This window comes from Microchirus variegatus, assembly GCF_963457635.1.
Source record: "Microchirus variegatus genome assembly, chromosome: 13".
NCBI classification, from domain to species: Eukaryota; Metazoa; Chordata; class Actinopteri; order Pleuronectiformes; family Soleidae; genus Microchirus; species Microchirus variegatus.
Window position 1 is genome coordinate 17,702,470 of NC_139814.1, and position 17,216 is coordinate 17,719,685.

The 17,216-nt window shown below is 42.2% G+C and overlaps 1 protein-coding gene across 1 annotated transcript in view; it reads left to right on the forward strand.

Moving 5' to 3' along the window:
- Positions 1-7,010: 7,010 nt before the first annotated feature.
- Positions 7,011-17,216, forward strand: part of adgrb2 (adhesion G protein-coupled receptor B2) — a gene marked incomplete at both ends in the record, with an annotated part of 128,638 nt that continues 118,432 nt past the window's right edge. The window contains one exon of the mRNA XM_083899742.1: positions 7,011-7,899. Within this exon, the coding sequence (XP_083755868.1) occupies positions 7,011-7,899 (889 nt within the window). The remainder of the gene's footprint in view (positions 7,900-17,216) is intronic.

Genomic DNA, 17,216 nt, shown 5'->3' on the forward strand with positions numbered 1-17,216 from the left:
TGAGTATGAGAGTGGATGGCTGTTTGTCTCTATGTGGCCCCCGTGATGGACCGGCAAACTGTGGAGGATAAAGCAGTAGACAATGGATGGGTGGATCGTACCACTTTCTGTAAATACAATACAATGCAGAATAACTGCCAGCTAACCAACCTAATCCTCACTGCTGAGCATAAACAATGCAGCGCAAAATATAGTTGTAGTATGGAAAGCAGTATGCTGCGTTGGTTTTCAATGGTATGCTGCGTTCAAGTGTACTGTCTGTCCTCGGTCGCGATGACAACATGATGATGGTTTCCTCAACACGACTTGCAGCGTGTGATTTTTTTTTTTTGGTCTCTGGGTACTGAAGGGAGACGCGAAGAAAAGCAAGGTGTTGTCTGAGAGGAAGAGCAGGGGGGACACATCTGTGCTCGTATCACTTAAAATCAGTGTTATCTGCAGCGTCGTGTGGGTGTCCATCATTTTAAATGATGCACTTTTTTTTTTTTATGTTCATCTTATTTGGGTCTGTGATGTGGTGCAGTGCTGCAGCAAAATGTTGTACTGACATTTTTGAAAGAGAGAAATGCAACGATTTAATATGTGTGCATGGCCAGGATATAAACGCATTTTATCCTGCTTTTTAATGAAGAACTACATAATTATAAAACTGCAAATGTACATTTAACCCGTGCACAGATTTACCTGATTTAAACATAGCCGACATGATTAGTTCCCCTTGACTTTGGTTTTTTTCGTCTTACAACTGTATGATTCCCCCGACCAACTCCGTCACTACCGTGCATAATGTCACATGTAGCGCTGACATGAACGTTCTGTTTGAATACGCATGCATGCATTAGTGTGTTTATCCGTTTTGTGTGTCCGTGTTCATGCATGCAGAGCGTTCGCCACAGCTTTAAGACGAGACGCCCTTTTTCCTGTGATGTAGGGGTTTAAGCGCTGTCGTGTCACAGCGTGAGATCCTCTCAGCTCGCCTGATATTTTTGTGAATTACCGATAAAGGCAGTGCGACGCTGCGGTGGAGTGAGCTTAATGAAAGGACAGACGGAATGCTGGCCACTGAAATGTCAGCGGTTGAATAATGTCGGTTCTTCATTGAGGTCTATATCTAATTCACCTCATCCACATAAAAGAGTGTGTAAATAAATGTCTCACTTTGAGGCTGACATTTCTAAAGAGGGTTGAAGCAGAGTTGAGGATTTCATGCTGAAAGACGGGTTCAAAGGACATTTTATAATTTCTTACAGAAAGAGAGGAACTCCAAACCCTTGGTATCAGGATACAGTATTTATTTATATATTGCATGTGTATATATATATATATATATATATATATATATATATATATATATATATATATATATATATATATATATATATATATATATATATATATATACATATACATATATATATATACATATACATATACATATACATATACATATATATATATATATATATACATATACATATACATATATATATATATATATATATATACATATACATATACATATATATATATATATATACACACATATTGTGCCTGAGTGACACACTTTTTTGCGTCATTAAGTGAGGCAATACCATTCTCTGCCACAGTGCGCTTACATTTCTGCACTAGGAACGAGAGGCGAGAATGAAGGCGGAGAAACGGACACAACCAGAGGGCGACCTGAGAATAGGTGTCATTATTCTGTTTGGAATCTCAGGCTACATCCATACGACTCGGTTTATTATTCTGTTCCAGTTGCACCTGCAGTATGCACTACCTCAGCATTTTTGAGCCCCAGAAATTAAGACACTGAAAAACACACTGTTGACTCTGTTTTAATTTGAAAAACTTCAGGGCTGCATTTTAGTCAGGGTGTGAGCATAAATGGAGCCCTTTGTAAGTTACCAGTCCAGCTACAACTCAAATATCAGAATGAAAAGCTCTGTTAAAGCGCAACAGATTAGACACAGATTATTTCTAACATGGTGCTGAAGCATTCCGAGCATTGCATTGTAATCGTTATTGTTCGTTAAGTGTGAAATGTTATTGCAATTGCTGCGACCTAAGTGGTGTGTTTGTATAAGTAAGGTAGACCATCAGCTGCAACCTAAATGTCATCTTAACAAGCCATCCTGACCGTCTACAAGGTGCAACGCTGACGAAGCAAATGTTCAATATCTTCACCATGGATGTAGCCTTACTCGAAATACTTTTTTTCCCCACAGAAGTGGCACCTTGCCCATATTGGAGATTCCTCACTCTATTCACAGAACATGTTGTTCAGCCCATCAATTCATATTTCCTCCACGATTTCCTAATAGTGGCCAATATGGTTGGAGTGTATATATACAGTATGAAGGTCCCAGGGAGCTGCAGCAAATCCCTGCTGATATATGGCCAAACGCACCAAAAATATACAAGTCACATGCTGTTGCATTGCTTTTTCGCCGGAGTTTGTCCGTCTGTTTGTATGTTAGCAACATAACTCAAAAAGTCTAGGACAGATTTTGATGAAATTTCCGGGGAAATGTCCGCAATGGGACCAGGAACAAGTGATTAAATGTTAGGCGTGATCCATTCACGCTATCACTATTTTCATCGCGATTCTGTGGAGTGCTGAGCTGCCTTGGCGGAGGTGTGCGCTCTCCAAGTGCTTCTAGTTTAAATCTACTTTTGTCTTTTACCCAGGTTTGCAGCGCTTGTGTGGAAGCAGCTATAGGCTATGTTATAAATCAGTCATTCGGATGATGTGTCACAGCGTGATACGCTGGCATTTCAATGCGGCTATTATTGAAGCTGTTTAGGCTGCGAACGTGGGTCTTTGGGACACGAGCACATGGAGGATAATACACAGTAATCGCTGATGGTTCCAATTTATACTTGTACTGTCAAGATATAAATGTGTAGAAGAATCGATATAAATGTTATTTTTACACTCTATATTGCAAGTGTACCTATTTTGTAAAATGCCTCTTCACGTGGAGGTAAAGCAGCTGAGACAAAAGAGTTTCGGAGCAGAATTTTTTATTTATCACGACTGTGGTGTGTTTTTTTCTTGGTACTGATGCAGAAGTATTGGTTGAAAAGAATCCCAGTGATACTCAGTTTTTCTCTTGACTTTTGTGGCGATGACAAGTCAGATAATCACATTGTCACTTCAGTGCTTTAAAGAACTTTTTTTTTTCCCCCTCATCCTTGATGATGACATTAATGTCAAGGTGGAAGTGGGAAGGAAGACATCAAAATTAATGAATATTTATAGGTGCCCACAGTAAAGTGCTGTTTTAGATTGAAGTGGGACAGAATGGCCTCATGAAGACTGCACTTTAGGGCTTATTCATGCAGACATTGGGTTTATGAATATTCATTCTTCATTGTCCCAAAAAAACATTTTACTTCAGGCTTCGGTTGTATTTGCTTCAGGTTTTTGCCTATGCGTGCTATATACGTCTTTGACCAAATTTGTTACCAGTATCATATAAAGTACCTTAAAGAGATACTTGAGTGAAAGTATCTTACCAGAAAATGTTTTTGGTAGAAGTTGAAGACACTTTTTACTTACTTCACAAGATGCTACATCAGCGTTCCCTTGGCCCCGAGACCGCCAAAAAGAGGTGGTCTCGGTCCGCTTGACTCCGCACCAAATGTCAGACTCTGGTGCGGTCCCTCTGGTGAGAACGCGAACTCGGGTCCAAACCATATTCTGCAGTAAATGCCATGAACATAGCCTACCTTGTGTAGGTCTTAGGAGCAATCTTCGTCTCATAGTTAGCACGACCACATTCATGAAAATAGCGCGTCTCCTCTGCCTGAAATGACGCGCTATACGTCTTCGCCGACTCCAGCGCATCAGCTGATTGTTCTCCAGACGCAGCCGCGACTCATTCTCAAATTGGATATTTTGCCAAAAATGGCCAATACAGAGAATGTAATAAACGAAGATCAGAGCAAGTAGCAATGTGCTAACGTGTTGCTCCGTAGTGAGTCAAAATTGGCGCTTATCTACCGGAAGATATATACACATTGATGAAACGTCAATCGGGCCAATGTTGGTTCGTTTGCTGGTGTGAAAGCGGACCACACTGGAGTCATATGTTACATAATAACAATTGTATTGCCTGGTGCGGATCAAATAATCGAACTAGTGGTGTGAGAGTGCCCTCAAATGCATGGATACACGATAGCCAGAGTTGGAGTCTTTAAAAGAACTTGATTTTCTTGTTTGAAAATTGTCAGGTGACAACCTTCAGGGCATGTCCATCTCGGGTGGAGATGTCAGAGCAGACCTAGGACTCACTGGAGAGATTATATATCTCAGCTGGCTTAGGAACGCCTCGGAATCCTCTAAAAAAAAGCTCTTGGAAGTGGCCGGGGAGAGGAGTGTTTCTATAGCATTTCTATACTTTCTTCATCTGCTCTTCTACTTAGTCTACTTTACAGTGTGAACTTGGCCAAAGACCTTCTATTGACCCTGGTGTAAAAATCTTCAAAACCCAGTCTCTGTCCTTTTAAAACTTGTCCTTGAGCATGATGCTAAACCCTTTAGCGTTACATCTCTCTGTGTTGGTATCAGCACAATACCTAACACCTGAAGGAGATTTATCTTTTAATTTTTTTTTCTGGCTACCTAAACAACATTTGCACACATTTACCTAATTCCTCATAATAATCGCATGAATTCTAATGTCCTGCTCCCTCCAACATCTTTATCCCCACAGTGCTCATTAACACATCCCGGCTAAATGCCCAAGAGCCCCGTTTGGCTGCTTCTTGACATGGTAAAGTGTGCACAATTCCCAGCCCCTTCTCCAGGCCTTGTGCAATATGTGTCCAATGCTCAAGAGCCCTAACAGACTCACATAAATCCTCTGAAGTACCGGCTACCACTGTGTCTCATTAACCTAGGCCTTAGGAAAGTGCAGTACTCTAAAAGCACACACGTGTCTTGTACAAAAGCTTTTTACAGTTGTGTCACGTGTGCAGCAACCTTGGTGGGAGCTACCGCGGAGATAACGAGTCTACTTCCAAAGCATTGCTGTGTTCAAGTGGGAGTCGTAACAAGTGGCACAGTGAGGGAAGGAAATTTAGGGAAACGAGGACAAGTGATTTGCTACAAATTCAAAACTACTTCATAAGCTGATAAAATAGTAGTATAATTTTATTTATATGCATATATCTTTCGCCAGCAGCCCTTGTTCAGGATTAGGTTTTGTTTTTTCTTCATTGGAAAGAGTTTAGGCACCTCTGGTATAGATGGCTAACTTATAATTAGATCAGTTAAAGGTGCCATATGTAAGAATGTGGCCAAAAACGGTTACTACATTCAAATTCAAAATACCGAGGTCTTTTAGGTCTTGTTTTCTGACTTAACTGGCAACCCGTGGTCGTGCTCGTGCTGATTGGTAGACGGCGGTAGGTGGCGCCACATGCCAAAACATGATTTCAAAACATAAACATGATTTGCAGTCTTCAAAATATTTTTTTTAAAGCAAATATTTTGGCTGTACTGTTGTTGGTGAGTTCAGTTTGTTATATGAACATTATTCCTGAGTCTCTGTGACATATTAGGACCATTTTATGGCCAGTTGATTTAGATTTATTACATAATGCACCTTTAAATCTGGAGTGTGAAGCTATGTTAATGTTACATTTAATAATGTTTAAACCATTATTCCTTCATTTAGGCATGAAAGTATTGCTTGACAGAGCCCGTTATCAAAGATATGCCCGTGTGAAACAAAATTAATAAATACATAAAACATTCTTCACTTCAACAAGGCCGCATTGATGCCCACATGCACCCGCTCAGTATTTTACCTATGCAAACGCACACACTGTCACCTTGCAGTGGAAATGCAATCAGTAAATGACCATGAGGGCTGTTTATGACCTAGTGACGGCCTCTGTGTCCTTGTTTTTTTTAATCACCATATCATGCCCCGCGTGATAATAACACTCAATTATCCAGCTGTTGCATAGTTCTCATAAAGGTGTTGGTGACTGACAGATCGGATGGCATATTTGTGGCTTTCATGACATTTTGAATTTGTTGTGCTGGTCCAAGTGTAATTCTTTTTTTTCTTCTTTTTTTTAAATTATGAATATGCGATTGGATCAGCGAAGACAGATATGTGAAGGTATCATGCTAAAATGTAAACTGATTTCGTAGCGCGGATGTTTCCCATTCCTGACTTACAGTACAGTGCTTATTGGGAAGTCTCAGGTGATCGGGGCACAAACACAAGGCATACTAAAATATAACATATATTTTCAGGCAAAATACTAAAACATTGTGTGTGTGTGTTGTATTTGCACGAGTCAGAAATCAGGATGCTGGCAGACCCTCGCTGTGTTGGTGATGGTAATAGTTTGCCAGAGCCTTAGGGGAGCTGCTCAGCAGGAGATGGTGTGTGTGTGTGTGTGTGTGTGTGTGTGTGTGTGTGTGTGTGTGTGTGTGTGTGTGTGTGTGTGTGTGTGTGTGTGTGTGTGTGTGTGTGTGTGTGTGTGTGTGTGTGTGTGTGTGTGTGTGTGTGTGTGTGTGTGTGTGTGTGTCTGTGTCTGTGTCTGTGTCTGTGTGTGTGTCTGTGTCTGTGTCTGTGTGTGTCATATCAGCAGGAAAGCACCAAGCAGGACACACAATGGATGGTGCAACAGCCAAACATTCAACCTTTTTAATCCAGACCAGCAGGTTGTTGTGGTTTGGGTTTTTGGCAGTCTGTGATTGTGTATGTGTGAGAGAGAGAGAGAGAGAGGCTGAAGAAGAATTGCCGCAGTTGGTTGAGTAAGAAAAGCAGAAACATGTCCACAACTATACTGTATGTCCAAACACACTTTTTATTGTTTATTCTTTACATGCTTTACTGTATGTGCTGGTAATGCAACTTCATTTTTTCATTGGTTTTGTCAGGATGCATTTGAAGATATTCCTCGCACTGTCTAATTGCCTCTCTAACCTCCTTTCCCCCTATTCTCTTTCTCTCTCTCTCCCCCTGCAGGACCAATGTCATAGGATGAACACTGCTGGTAGGGTGTGTCTGTCTGTACTGTCCTCTTTCCTGGCTGTGGCTGGGGCTCTGGCTGCCGCGTCTGCCCTCGCTCTAGCTCCTCTCTCTGCCCTGGCTGAGGCCGCCTATGGGGCTGCCAGTGGCATCCCCAGCACTGGGGCAGAGGGGGCCCCCTCACCCGTCTCCACACCGTGCTCCAGCCTTGTAGCTGGGGTCCTTTATGGGTCTTTCTCCCTAAGGGAGCTATTTCCCTCCAGGGCACCAGGCTGTTCCTGGTCCCTGGAAAACCCCGATCCTACCAAGTACTCTCTATACCTCCGCTTCACCCGCCACCCTATCATCTGCCAGACACACTCTCCCATGCTTCTATCTCTCGACCACCATCTGGCAAATCAAAGCTGCCCCCTTCATTTACAGTCAGCTGCTGCCAGGGATCAGGACGTCATTGATCTCTGCACCAGCCAATCTAACTCAGATGGACCTTACTCCTTCCTACAGTTTGATAAGAACTTTGTCCAACTATGTCTCACGAGACACCCAGCTGCTGATGAGCCTCAGGTAACCAAGGAATTACTGGAGCTGAGACTAGTGGAGGTGTTGCTCATTAATAATGAGAACTCGAGTCAATTTACCTGCGGCGTGCTCTGCCGGTGGTTTGAGGAGTGTTTACGCACGGGACACAATGGAGAGCAGGAGGTTTCCGATGCGGACGGCTGCGGAATGACCCAGACGGGATGTATCTGTCCAAACCACAACATCATGGCACCACCTGTTCCGCTGCTCCCAGAGACACCCCATAGTTTCAGCAATGGTTCGCTGGCTCCTGATGACTGCTGTGTTACCGAGCTGCATTCCAATGACGCAATCGCCATAGCACCCAGAGATGTCCGCCAAGGTAGGGCTATGTTTTCTGTCAAATAATGAGATGATGGTTTAATGCTGCTGCTGATGCTGCTGCTGATGCTGCTGCTGATGCTGATGCTGCTGCTGCAAACACAAACATATACAGGGCATATTATAGCCTGTCCTGTTAGTATTACAAATTAATTTAGTCAAATATTAGCCGTATTGTTTAGAGCCATGAGTTGCCAAACAGACCAAATGCTAGATTATCTTGCACTTAAAGACCACGTCTAAATGTTAGTCGACCCTCTTTTTGGCAGAGAACTTTTTATTTGAATAATGTAAAAATGTTGCTCAAACAGCCATCTCATCAAAAGGTTTGGAAATGCCCAACAGAAATTCTGGCTTTTGATCTATATTTGAGATTTATCCATGTGGCCAAGATGTGTGGGTCCTAGTATTTCACACTACATGCTGCGGGGGGGTGTGTGTGTGTGTGTGTCTAAATGAATACAAGATCAGATTTGAAATGTGCACAGGACATGTACAATAATTCCTCACAAACATAAAAAACACACGCACTTGTGTGCTTCTGTATTATCTATGTGTGTTTGTAAGCTGGACAGTTAAGTGCTTTATCCAAACAGCTTATATTAAAGCTTTGTTAATGATTTCAATTGATTCCGCCCCAATTCCCCCTCTACGCGGCATAATGAGAAGACGGGAAAAGGAAAATCCGTTGATATGCAGAGAGAGACTTTGTTTGTGTGGAAGAACAAAGAATTACATAAGTTCCTTTAGGTGGCTCATAGGCATGTTTGCATAGTGAACAGCACTAATTAGAGCTCAGTTATTATTGTGAGACGTCCTGGCCTGCCTTCAACAACTCCCTACCACAAATACTGAGAGCTCTCCTGAGAGAGCGAGAGAGAGAGAGAGAGAGCTCTGAAGGCTTTTACTTTGCTGATGGGGAGGTTATCATTCTTTGGATTCTGGATCAGTGGGCTGAGGGGGAGGGGGGGGCCGGTTATTATCTAATGTACTCAGACATGGGAACAGGGAGGGTCATGCGAAGATAGAGGGAGACGGAGTACTTTGTGTTTTTGGACTGGTGCACTTTTCCTTGGCACGGCAGACAAACACCTCTGCAAACTGATATCGTACCCAGCTTTGAATGATATATGTATGCCAGGTGCAACAAAAGCTGGATCTGACCTTGAACATTTTGATGTCGTATACTTGTCAGTTAGTAGCTGGGAACAAACCACTATGAGAGGACAGGTTTGTGCAGCCTTTTGTGAGTGGAGAACTGTTTCTTTGCAAATAAATCCCCTGTGTCCTAATTACCTTAAAATATCAGGAACTAATGTAAATACTGTCAGAGATACAGCCAGAGTCTTGTTGCTACTTTCCTGTTTCATCTGCTCTACTCTAACTGAATTACCAAAAAAAATGGAGCCTCTGTTCTTGCTTGCATTTGGACTTAAATGCCCTTTGAAGCTTCTGCGTCACTGAGGTGATGATAAAAGAGGGGGGGAAACAATGAGTCTCCCACAGTTTGAGGATTGATTAGTGCTCTTTTATGACATATTCATGCTGTATTCTCCTTTTTCTGGCAGCGGTTTTAATTGCCCCCAACTGGAAAAAAAAAAGTGTGCCTCCAGCTGTTTATCTCAAAGAACCAATTCCTAATATTCACATAAAAGCAGTGCATGGAAATGAGTATACATTAGCATTTTGTTTGACTAAGTTCTTGTAATGTGGCAAAAATCCCTATAGCCCCGCCTTCACATTTTAAATTAGCATTGGTCGAGACGTTCAACCACAAATTGCTCCCAGTGATTAGACGAGCAAATCTCACTTTTCCCTCTGTTTGTGTGTTTGTGCGTTCATGTGCGTGTGTGTGTGTTGTATCGCCCGACACTGTTGTCATCCCAGTGGTTTTTTCTCTGACATAATATCAATGTTTAGATCGTTGTACTAAGACACTATTTTGTTTTTCGAAAGATGATGATCATACATAATTAATTAAGAGAAAACCACAATTGGCAAATAATTGATTAAGATTGTATCCGGAAGATGTTTCTGCCCACAGAAATGTGTGCAGTGTGGTGGGAAAACCAAAGGAAACTTAACGTCTGATAGTTAACGCTCGCTTGTGCTGTCACTCTCGATAACGGGAGTTTTGGGTATTGAGCGGTGACCTTCTCGAAACATTACTTCTCTGCGTCAGTAGAGTCTGTCAATTATCGAGGATATATAGTGCACAACTGTGTCGTGTCCTTCATCCTAGTGAGAGGAGAAATAAGACTTTATAAGACTGTACACCTTGACCCCAGAGAGGCTTGGTCCATCAAATCTGCAAATGCATTTTTTTATAACTCACATTCACATATCAATGTAAAACACTGTTTAAAAACGGCCCAATTTCCATATAAATTGGGTATTGGGGCCGATGCAGCTGAATAATACAATAACTTTACTATTTATTGTTCTTGTTTAGCGAGCTCAGGTATTATTTCTCCAATCTGATTTAGCAGAGAAAGGCAACACACACAGTTGCCCATTGCACATTTAAAATTAAGGTTATACTTCACCACTGAATCAAGCCGCTTCATCTTAAAGCAATTTAATGCATAAATGCGGCATTAGCGTGCACAAGGATATTGTGGGCAAAACATACTTAGGGCTGTAATTGTATTTTCCATGCTTGTGATGTTTAAAAAAAACAGTTGTATGACACAGGCACGCACACTCTGGTTCATTTGGGTTTAGCTGCTGAATGACAGATATTTTTAGAAAAGGTGACTTCTCCTTTTTTTTTCTCTGTGCCTCCTATAATTGCCTACAACCAGCCGACACATACCATCATACCGCCATGTATCACTCTTTCATTTTCACTCATTTTATTCCACTTCCCATTGGAGCATTTTTTTTTTTTCACCGTATCGATCATCACACTGTTTCACCGCGCCGTTCTTCTACATTCCCAAAAAAAACAACAAGCAAAGAAAGAAAAAGGTAAATTGATGACCATGGCTACTGGTTTTTTTAAAGTATGTCTTGAATTTATACATTTAAAGCGGACCTAGACCGGAAGTTCCAGTTAACGCTGTTTTTTAGTGTGTATCTGCGTCATTACCTTGTTTAAGAAGCCCTGAAGGTTCTAAACAAACAGTTCAGCCACTGCTGAGAACGCTGTGTTTTATTGTAAACTCGGGCTCAGCGAGATCTCTGAAAAAACCTGTTCTGGTTACGTAAACACCGGTTCTCCGGAACAGCAGATCGTCCTGCTCCGGGCACTTGTCCGGGCACATCCGGTTGCATACATTGAACCTTAGAAGAAGAAGAAGAGAGTAAGAGAGTTGAGTCTCAAATCTCGCGGCTGGGAAACACCGTCAGAAAAGAGGATTTCTATCGTCTCGTTTACAGCAACTAGGAGGTTTTTGACCATAAAAACAAAGTTAATGTATGTAAGTAGACCTCCATAACTAACATATAGTGCAACAGGACCACTCTATGTGAGCTTTAAGCCTATTCAGGAGGTTGTATTTGTGGCCTTCTTATGATCCTAATTTGCATGTACCTAACCCTATCAAAGAGGTATGTACATTGATAACACATTACATTCTATATTTACATAATTGAGAAAATTAGCATCTGATCTCCTATGAGTTTGGGTTCGGGAGGTGCCATTTCAACTATCAGTACTAGCATAGCAGTGAATGTGTCACCATGACGGATGATGGATGCCTTCAACGCCTCTTATCTCCAGGTGGTTGTGAAGCACACAGGCTTAAGAGGTTAGAGCTGGAGTTTGTGACGTCTTTACAGCCCACCTGGAGCTTTTCTTTTTCTTTTTTTTTTTTTAAATCTAATTTGGATATTGTACTTCAAGACAGCCAATTAAGTATGTAATTGGTCATTTTCTTGATGTATCTGGTTGCTGGATCTTAAGCAATAGACTGTAGCTGTCTTTACATAGAATACAGAGTTAACTCCATTGTTCTCAATCGTTCATCATTCATTCACAAGAAAATGACACCGCCCTGCATGTGTTGGCTCATCCATCATTCTTCTGTAGCCACACTGATTATGTCCTCTAATTTAATTTAGGGTGACTTGCAGAATATAACCTGTGTTGAGAAATGGAAGCTTCCCTTTAGAATTTTTGTAGGGTTTCATCTGAAATAGCTGTGTTTTTTTTGTTTTTTTTTTGCCACACGGGGTCAACAGAAATTAGCTGTAAGCACCCCCAATGACATATCATCATTATATCGCCTGAGTGTAATTTCTACAGACAAGACCCAGCAATGTGATTCAAATGAGGCTGGAATGGTGGTGAGGGTGAAGCGAACCATTAAAGGTGTGGGCCATAACAACCAAACAGTGAATTAAAAGAGGCTATAAAGCTCCATAGGGCTGATGGTAACTGCAGAGTCAGGTCAACTTACTGAATCTGTGGGATCGAGGTGCGGTTTTTTATCTCCGTGAGTGAGTCATATTTGTTGGATCTGTGGTTATCAGAGAACAACATTTTTTTTTTTATTATTTAACATTGTCTAGTGACAGGATGTTAACAACGCAACACACGCATGCTTTGAATTATAAATAACCTGCTCATTAAGCTAATTCAATCTCTGGGTCCAGAGTGGGGTCTTTCTGCATGGTTTGTTCTCCCTGTGTGTGTGTGGGTGTGTTATTAGGGGATTAGGTAGATTGGTGTGAGGTGAGAGTGGATTGTTGTTTGTCTCTATGTGGCATTTGTGATGGACCCCCCCCGCCTATAAAGTGGTAGAAGACCGATGGATGGATACATAGATGTGTCCAAAATGTCTGTTACTGTTAAACAAGGACAATAAAAAGTCAAATTATCTAAACGTGTTTGTGGAAAACAGCATTACCACAGTTGAGCAGTGGTTCAGTCGGGACTTTATGCAAATAAAGGCAATGTTATATTTTCTGCTTCCTACTATGATGCCATGTAACTCTCGCCGGTCATCAAATCCAGCCATTAGCTTAAGTAATTGCAGATACCTTTGGCAAGTGCAATGTGTTTGATATTCTCAAATGTGGCCTTTTAAGAAAATTACACACTTGATGATATTCACTCTTATTCGTTGTTGTATGCCAAGCAATCAAAGTGCAGCACACAGAGTCAGGAAGTTAAGCAGTTAAGCAGTGTCCACTGGCCCGGTGTACGTGCAGTCGGGGGGGGTTTATGCAGTCATGATGCATTCACTTCACGGCTCTGAGGTCCAGCAGCAGTGCAAGGACAGATGCACTTGTATTTTAATTCAGTGTTTTTTGTTTTTTTCTGTCCTGTGTTTTCATTTTTCTAAACTCGCTTTCAGTAAGTGAAAGAGCCATTCATCAGCTTGAGATGTTTTCATTTTAATAATAACTCAATTTCTGGGTTTGTGAGCAAAATGTTCACACCAGTCTGGAATATAAAAACTGCAAATTCCAGAACTACAGTATATGCTAGACCCCGTTACCCAGACGGTCACGTCTGTCTATGTCATCTTGCAGGTACATATTCTCTTTCTACAGTATGTGCATGCTATATCTAGATCTCTTAGACGTGTCCTGTACCTAGCCCTGTCATGATGAGGGTTTGTGGTCCAATAAGCAGATGTCAGATTTTCACCTTACGGTGGCTGTGAGTTGGACAATCACACAGCAACTCCACAGCAGCATTTGAGAATCCTCATTAGCCCAGATAGAGGGTGGGGATTGTGTTTCATGTGTGAAATCAGAGAGAGGGAGAGAGAGAGAGAGAGAGAGAGAAAGGGGGGAAACAGAAAAAGAGTGCTGGGATTTGTGCTGTGACTCACGGGACCAGATCACCCTTTCATTGAGCAGGACCAAGTGGTCCATCACACACACACACACGTACAGCTAATTCCTTCCTCGTGGAATAGTATCTGGCAATTAGAGCAGAGAGAAGCCTGTTTGTGTCCGTGCATGTGTTAAGCGGCGTGCAGGCGTACAACACATACAGGTGTTTCAATAACCCCTTAACTCTATCTAAAACACACACAGTGAAAAACGTACGCGCCGCGTCAACGCTGATGACAAAGAGTAATTGTGTGCTTTGCAAAACAGTACTCCCCCCCCCACCCCCCCTAAAAATTAATGAAGCAAAACTGCATGTGCTCAGGGTGACTGTGGCAACAGGATTAGTATTCTGTGCTCATGAGCTGTGGCTCTCTCTCTCTCTCTCTCTCTCTCCCTGAACGGGCTCAGCACTGAGCCCCTTTATGCTCGAGCAAAAGCCCCTACACACACACACACACACACACACACACACTCACACACACACCTTGTCATTTATAGTCATTGCAGTTTTCTCAACAGATCTTCGTGAATCAGTATGATTTGGTGTACAGTACAGTACTCTGTCCTGCCTGGGTCGTAATTTCAGAGGCCATTTGGTGCAGGCCAACTTCCTGTTGATGCTGTTAAAAGTGTAATCGATCAAATTAAGGGGGAAATATATTGTGTACCTTGCAATTAATATAGACCTCTTTGTCCGGATGCATTATGCACTGGCCGCATCTCATAAGCTAAAATGTGTTATTTTTCTTACTAATGGGAAATACATTTGCACTTTCCCTTATATGTTTCACTTCAGTTTGCATTTTACCACTCAAGTACTTCACCTATAGTCTGATGCATCAGCTCTTCAGCTATAGATAGAACACACACTCTTACTACAGACGTACAATATGACGACAGTACGGCAGAGAATAGTATCCATTTTCTTACACCAAGCCCATTTCAGACCACATGGGGTTTACCTGGCTTCTGTGTGTGTATGCCGAGGACCAAAGGTCGGCTGTGAATTAAGTCCATCGCTCTGTCGGCAGCCAATAAATGTTGTATGATGTTCAGAAGAGCGCAGCGGCAGAGGCAGATACGGTTTGTGATATTTCCCGAAAGCAAAGTGGGAGGTTTTTTTTTTTTTTTTTTCTCGAGCAGGAGAAAATGACATGAAGCAAAGGAGATGTGGTTAAGGCACCAGTGGGCCAAATTAGCTACCCTCCGGAGAGCCCCCCTACGCCTACTCGCTAAGAGAAACTGTTCATGTGTGAGACCGAGAGTGTGAGTGCATATGATGTGTGTGTGTGTGCGAGTGAGCGTGTGTGTGTGTGTGCGAGTGAGCGGGACGACAAAGAGCCTCAGAACTCCTGTCTCATAGGGCTCATGCAAATTTTGTAAGTGGTCATAGCGCAATTTGATGACAAAGGAGTGCAGAGATGTATTAACACGCGCACACACACACACACACACACACACGCTGTCTATAACAGTCTCTGGCTCACTGATTTCTAGTGAAGCTCCTGTGGCTTCATGTGATCGATTAACTGCAGAAAATAGCCATGCATCCCATAGTGCACCTGTGCCCACGGCCATGTGATGTAATTCCCGGAGGGTTGTATTCTTCCTGTGTGTGTGTGTGTGTGTGGCGCATCTGTTTCGCTAAACTTCTGCTTGCGTGACGATGATGATGATGATGATGATTTAAAATGTTCCATTGTCTAAGTCCAACCATGCAAATCTCAATGATATAGGTTTGACATTTTGTTTGAATGCGAGTCCCTGCGATTTCTTTGTGTGATACTGCACACCGGTCCCACATGGTTGACTTGGCAAGAATGACATTTTCGCATGAACAGCAAGGTATCGACGTTCGGTACAATGTTTTTGATGCAGGGAGCTCTCTATGGAGAAGGCATTATTGTGGTTAACCTGAGTGAAAGTATCTTTTTTTTTTTTTTTCACTTCTTTGAACAGATCAGCAGGGTATTGCGGTGTCCATTGAGTCTACCGATGACTTTTCTAGCGATTTACCTCGTCAAAAAAAAATGCATTCACATTGAAAATGGTGTTCCTGATTTTGCAGCTTTGTTTGAGCTTGACAATTTTTTTTTTTTCTCACAATGTGCCTTCTTCTCCTCTTCTGCACCACCAAACAACAGACAGATATGGTTAGCAATTAGCTGGTGAACACAGTGAAGCATTTAGCAGCTAAGGATATTGCTAGACATTTCCCTCATTCCCTCAGGAGTTGGTGGAGATTGCTTCACTCAAACTTGCCAGGTGGCCAGAAACATGATTGCGTAATTACTCGAAATGTGACTAAGCAACCGTTTGCAAATGACTACATACCAAAAATTGATCATGTGTCATTGCTGTTAGGCTTGTCAATATGTACATTTTGATCCCAACCTTTAAAAAATAATAATTAAACAAATAAAGTTAAGAAATCCCAGCAGTTTGTCTTAAAATATAGTCATGTATCCTCCTCACTAATGTAATAAACATTTATTTTAACATAAGTCATACAGATTTAGCATGTCCATGCTCAATACGTAACTCAAACATTAAGTTGGTTTCAAAAATGTGGACGTATAGGGGCGAAACACATCTACGTACATAACCTATTTGGGGACACTTGCTTCTGCTTGGGCTAAACCATGACTCAGACGATTTGTGACCAGGAACTGTTGATTTCCCCAAAGCTGGAAAGGGTTTCTGTACATTGTTTTTATGGGGACCGTATCTATGTTCCCCAGGTCCTATGTTCCCCGCTTTGTATGTGACTGGGGAACATAGGACCCTTTCTCTAAAAAATGGTCCTATGTTCCCCGCTGTTCAACCAAAGGGTCCTATGTTCCCCGCTTTGTATGAGACCGGGGGAACATAGGACTCTTTCTCTAAAAAAGGGTTCTATGTTCCCCGCTGTTCACCCAAAAGGACCCGGGGAACGTAGGACCCTACCCCTTACCCTAACCCCTAACCCCAACCCCAACCCCAACCCTTACCGTTACCCTACCCTTACCCTTACACTTACCCTTACCCTTACCCTTACCCTTACCCTATCCTTACCCTACCCTTACCCTACCCTTACCCTTACCCTACCCTTACCCTTACCCTTACCCTACCCCTACCCTTACCCTACCCTTACCCTACCCTTACCCTACCCTTACCCTTATCCTTACCCTTACCCTACCCTTACCCTTACCCTTACCCTTACCCTACCCTTACCCTACCCTTACCCTTACCCTACCCTACCCTAACACTAACCCTAACCTTTTACCCTGGAGCTCCACACCCAGGCTTCAACAAAGTGGGGAACATAGGTACGACCCCGTTTGTATGCGAGTGACTGCTTCAAAACAAGTATTGCTCAGTTATGTGTGTATTCACTGAGTTTTATCACCAGCACTGTAAATATTTTAAGGCACATGTTGATTGTTTATTGGATTGAGGACATTGTGTTTGTACGTCATTGATGCCTCCATTTGATGTACAGTACACCAATGCTAATAGTATTTGGAGCTTTGAATTTTTGTGACGGTG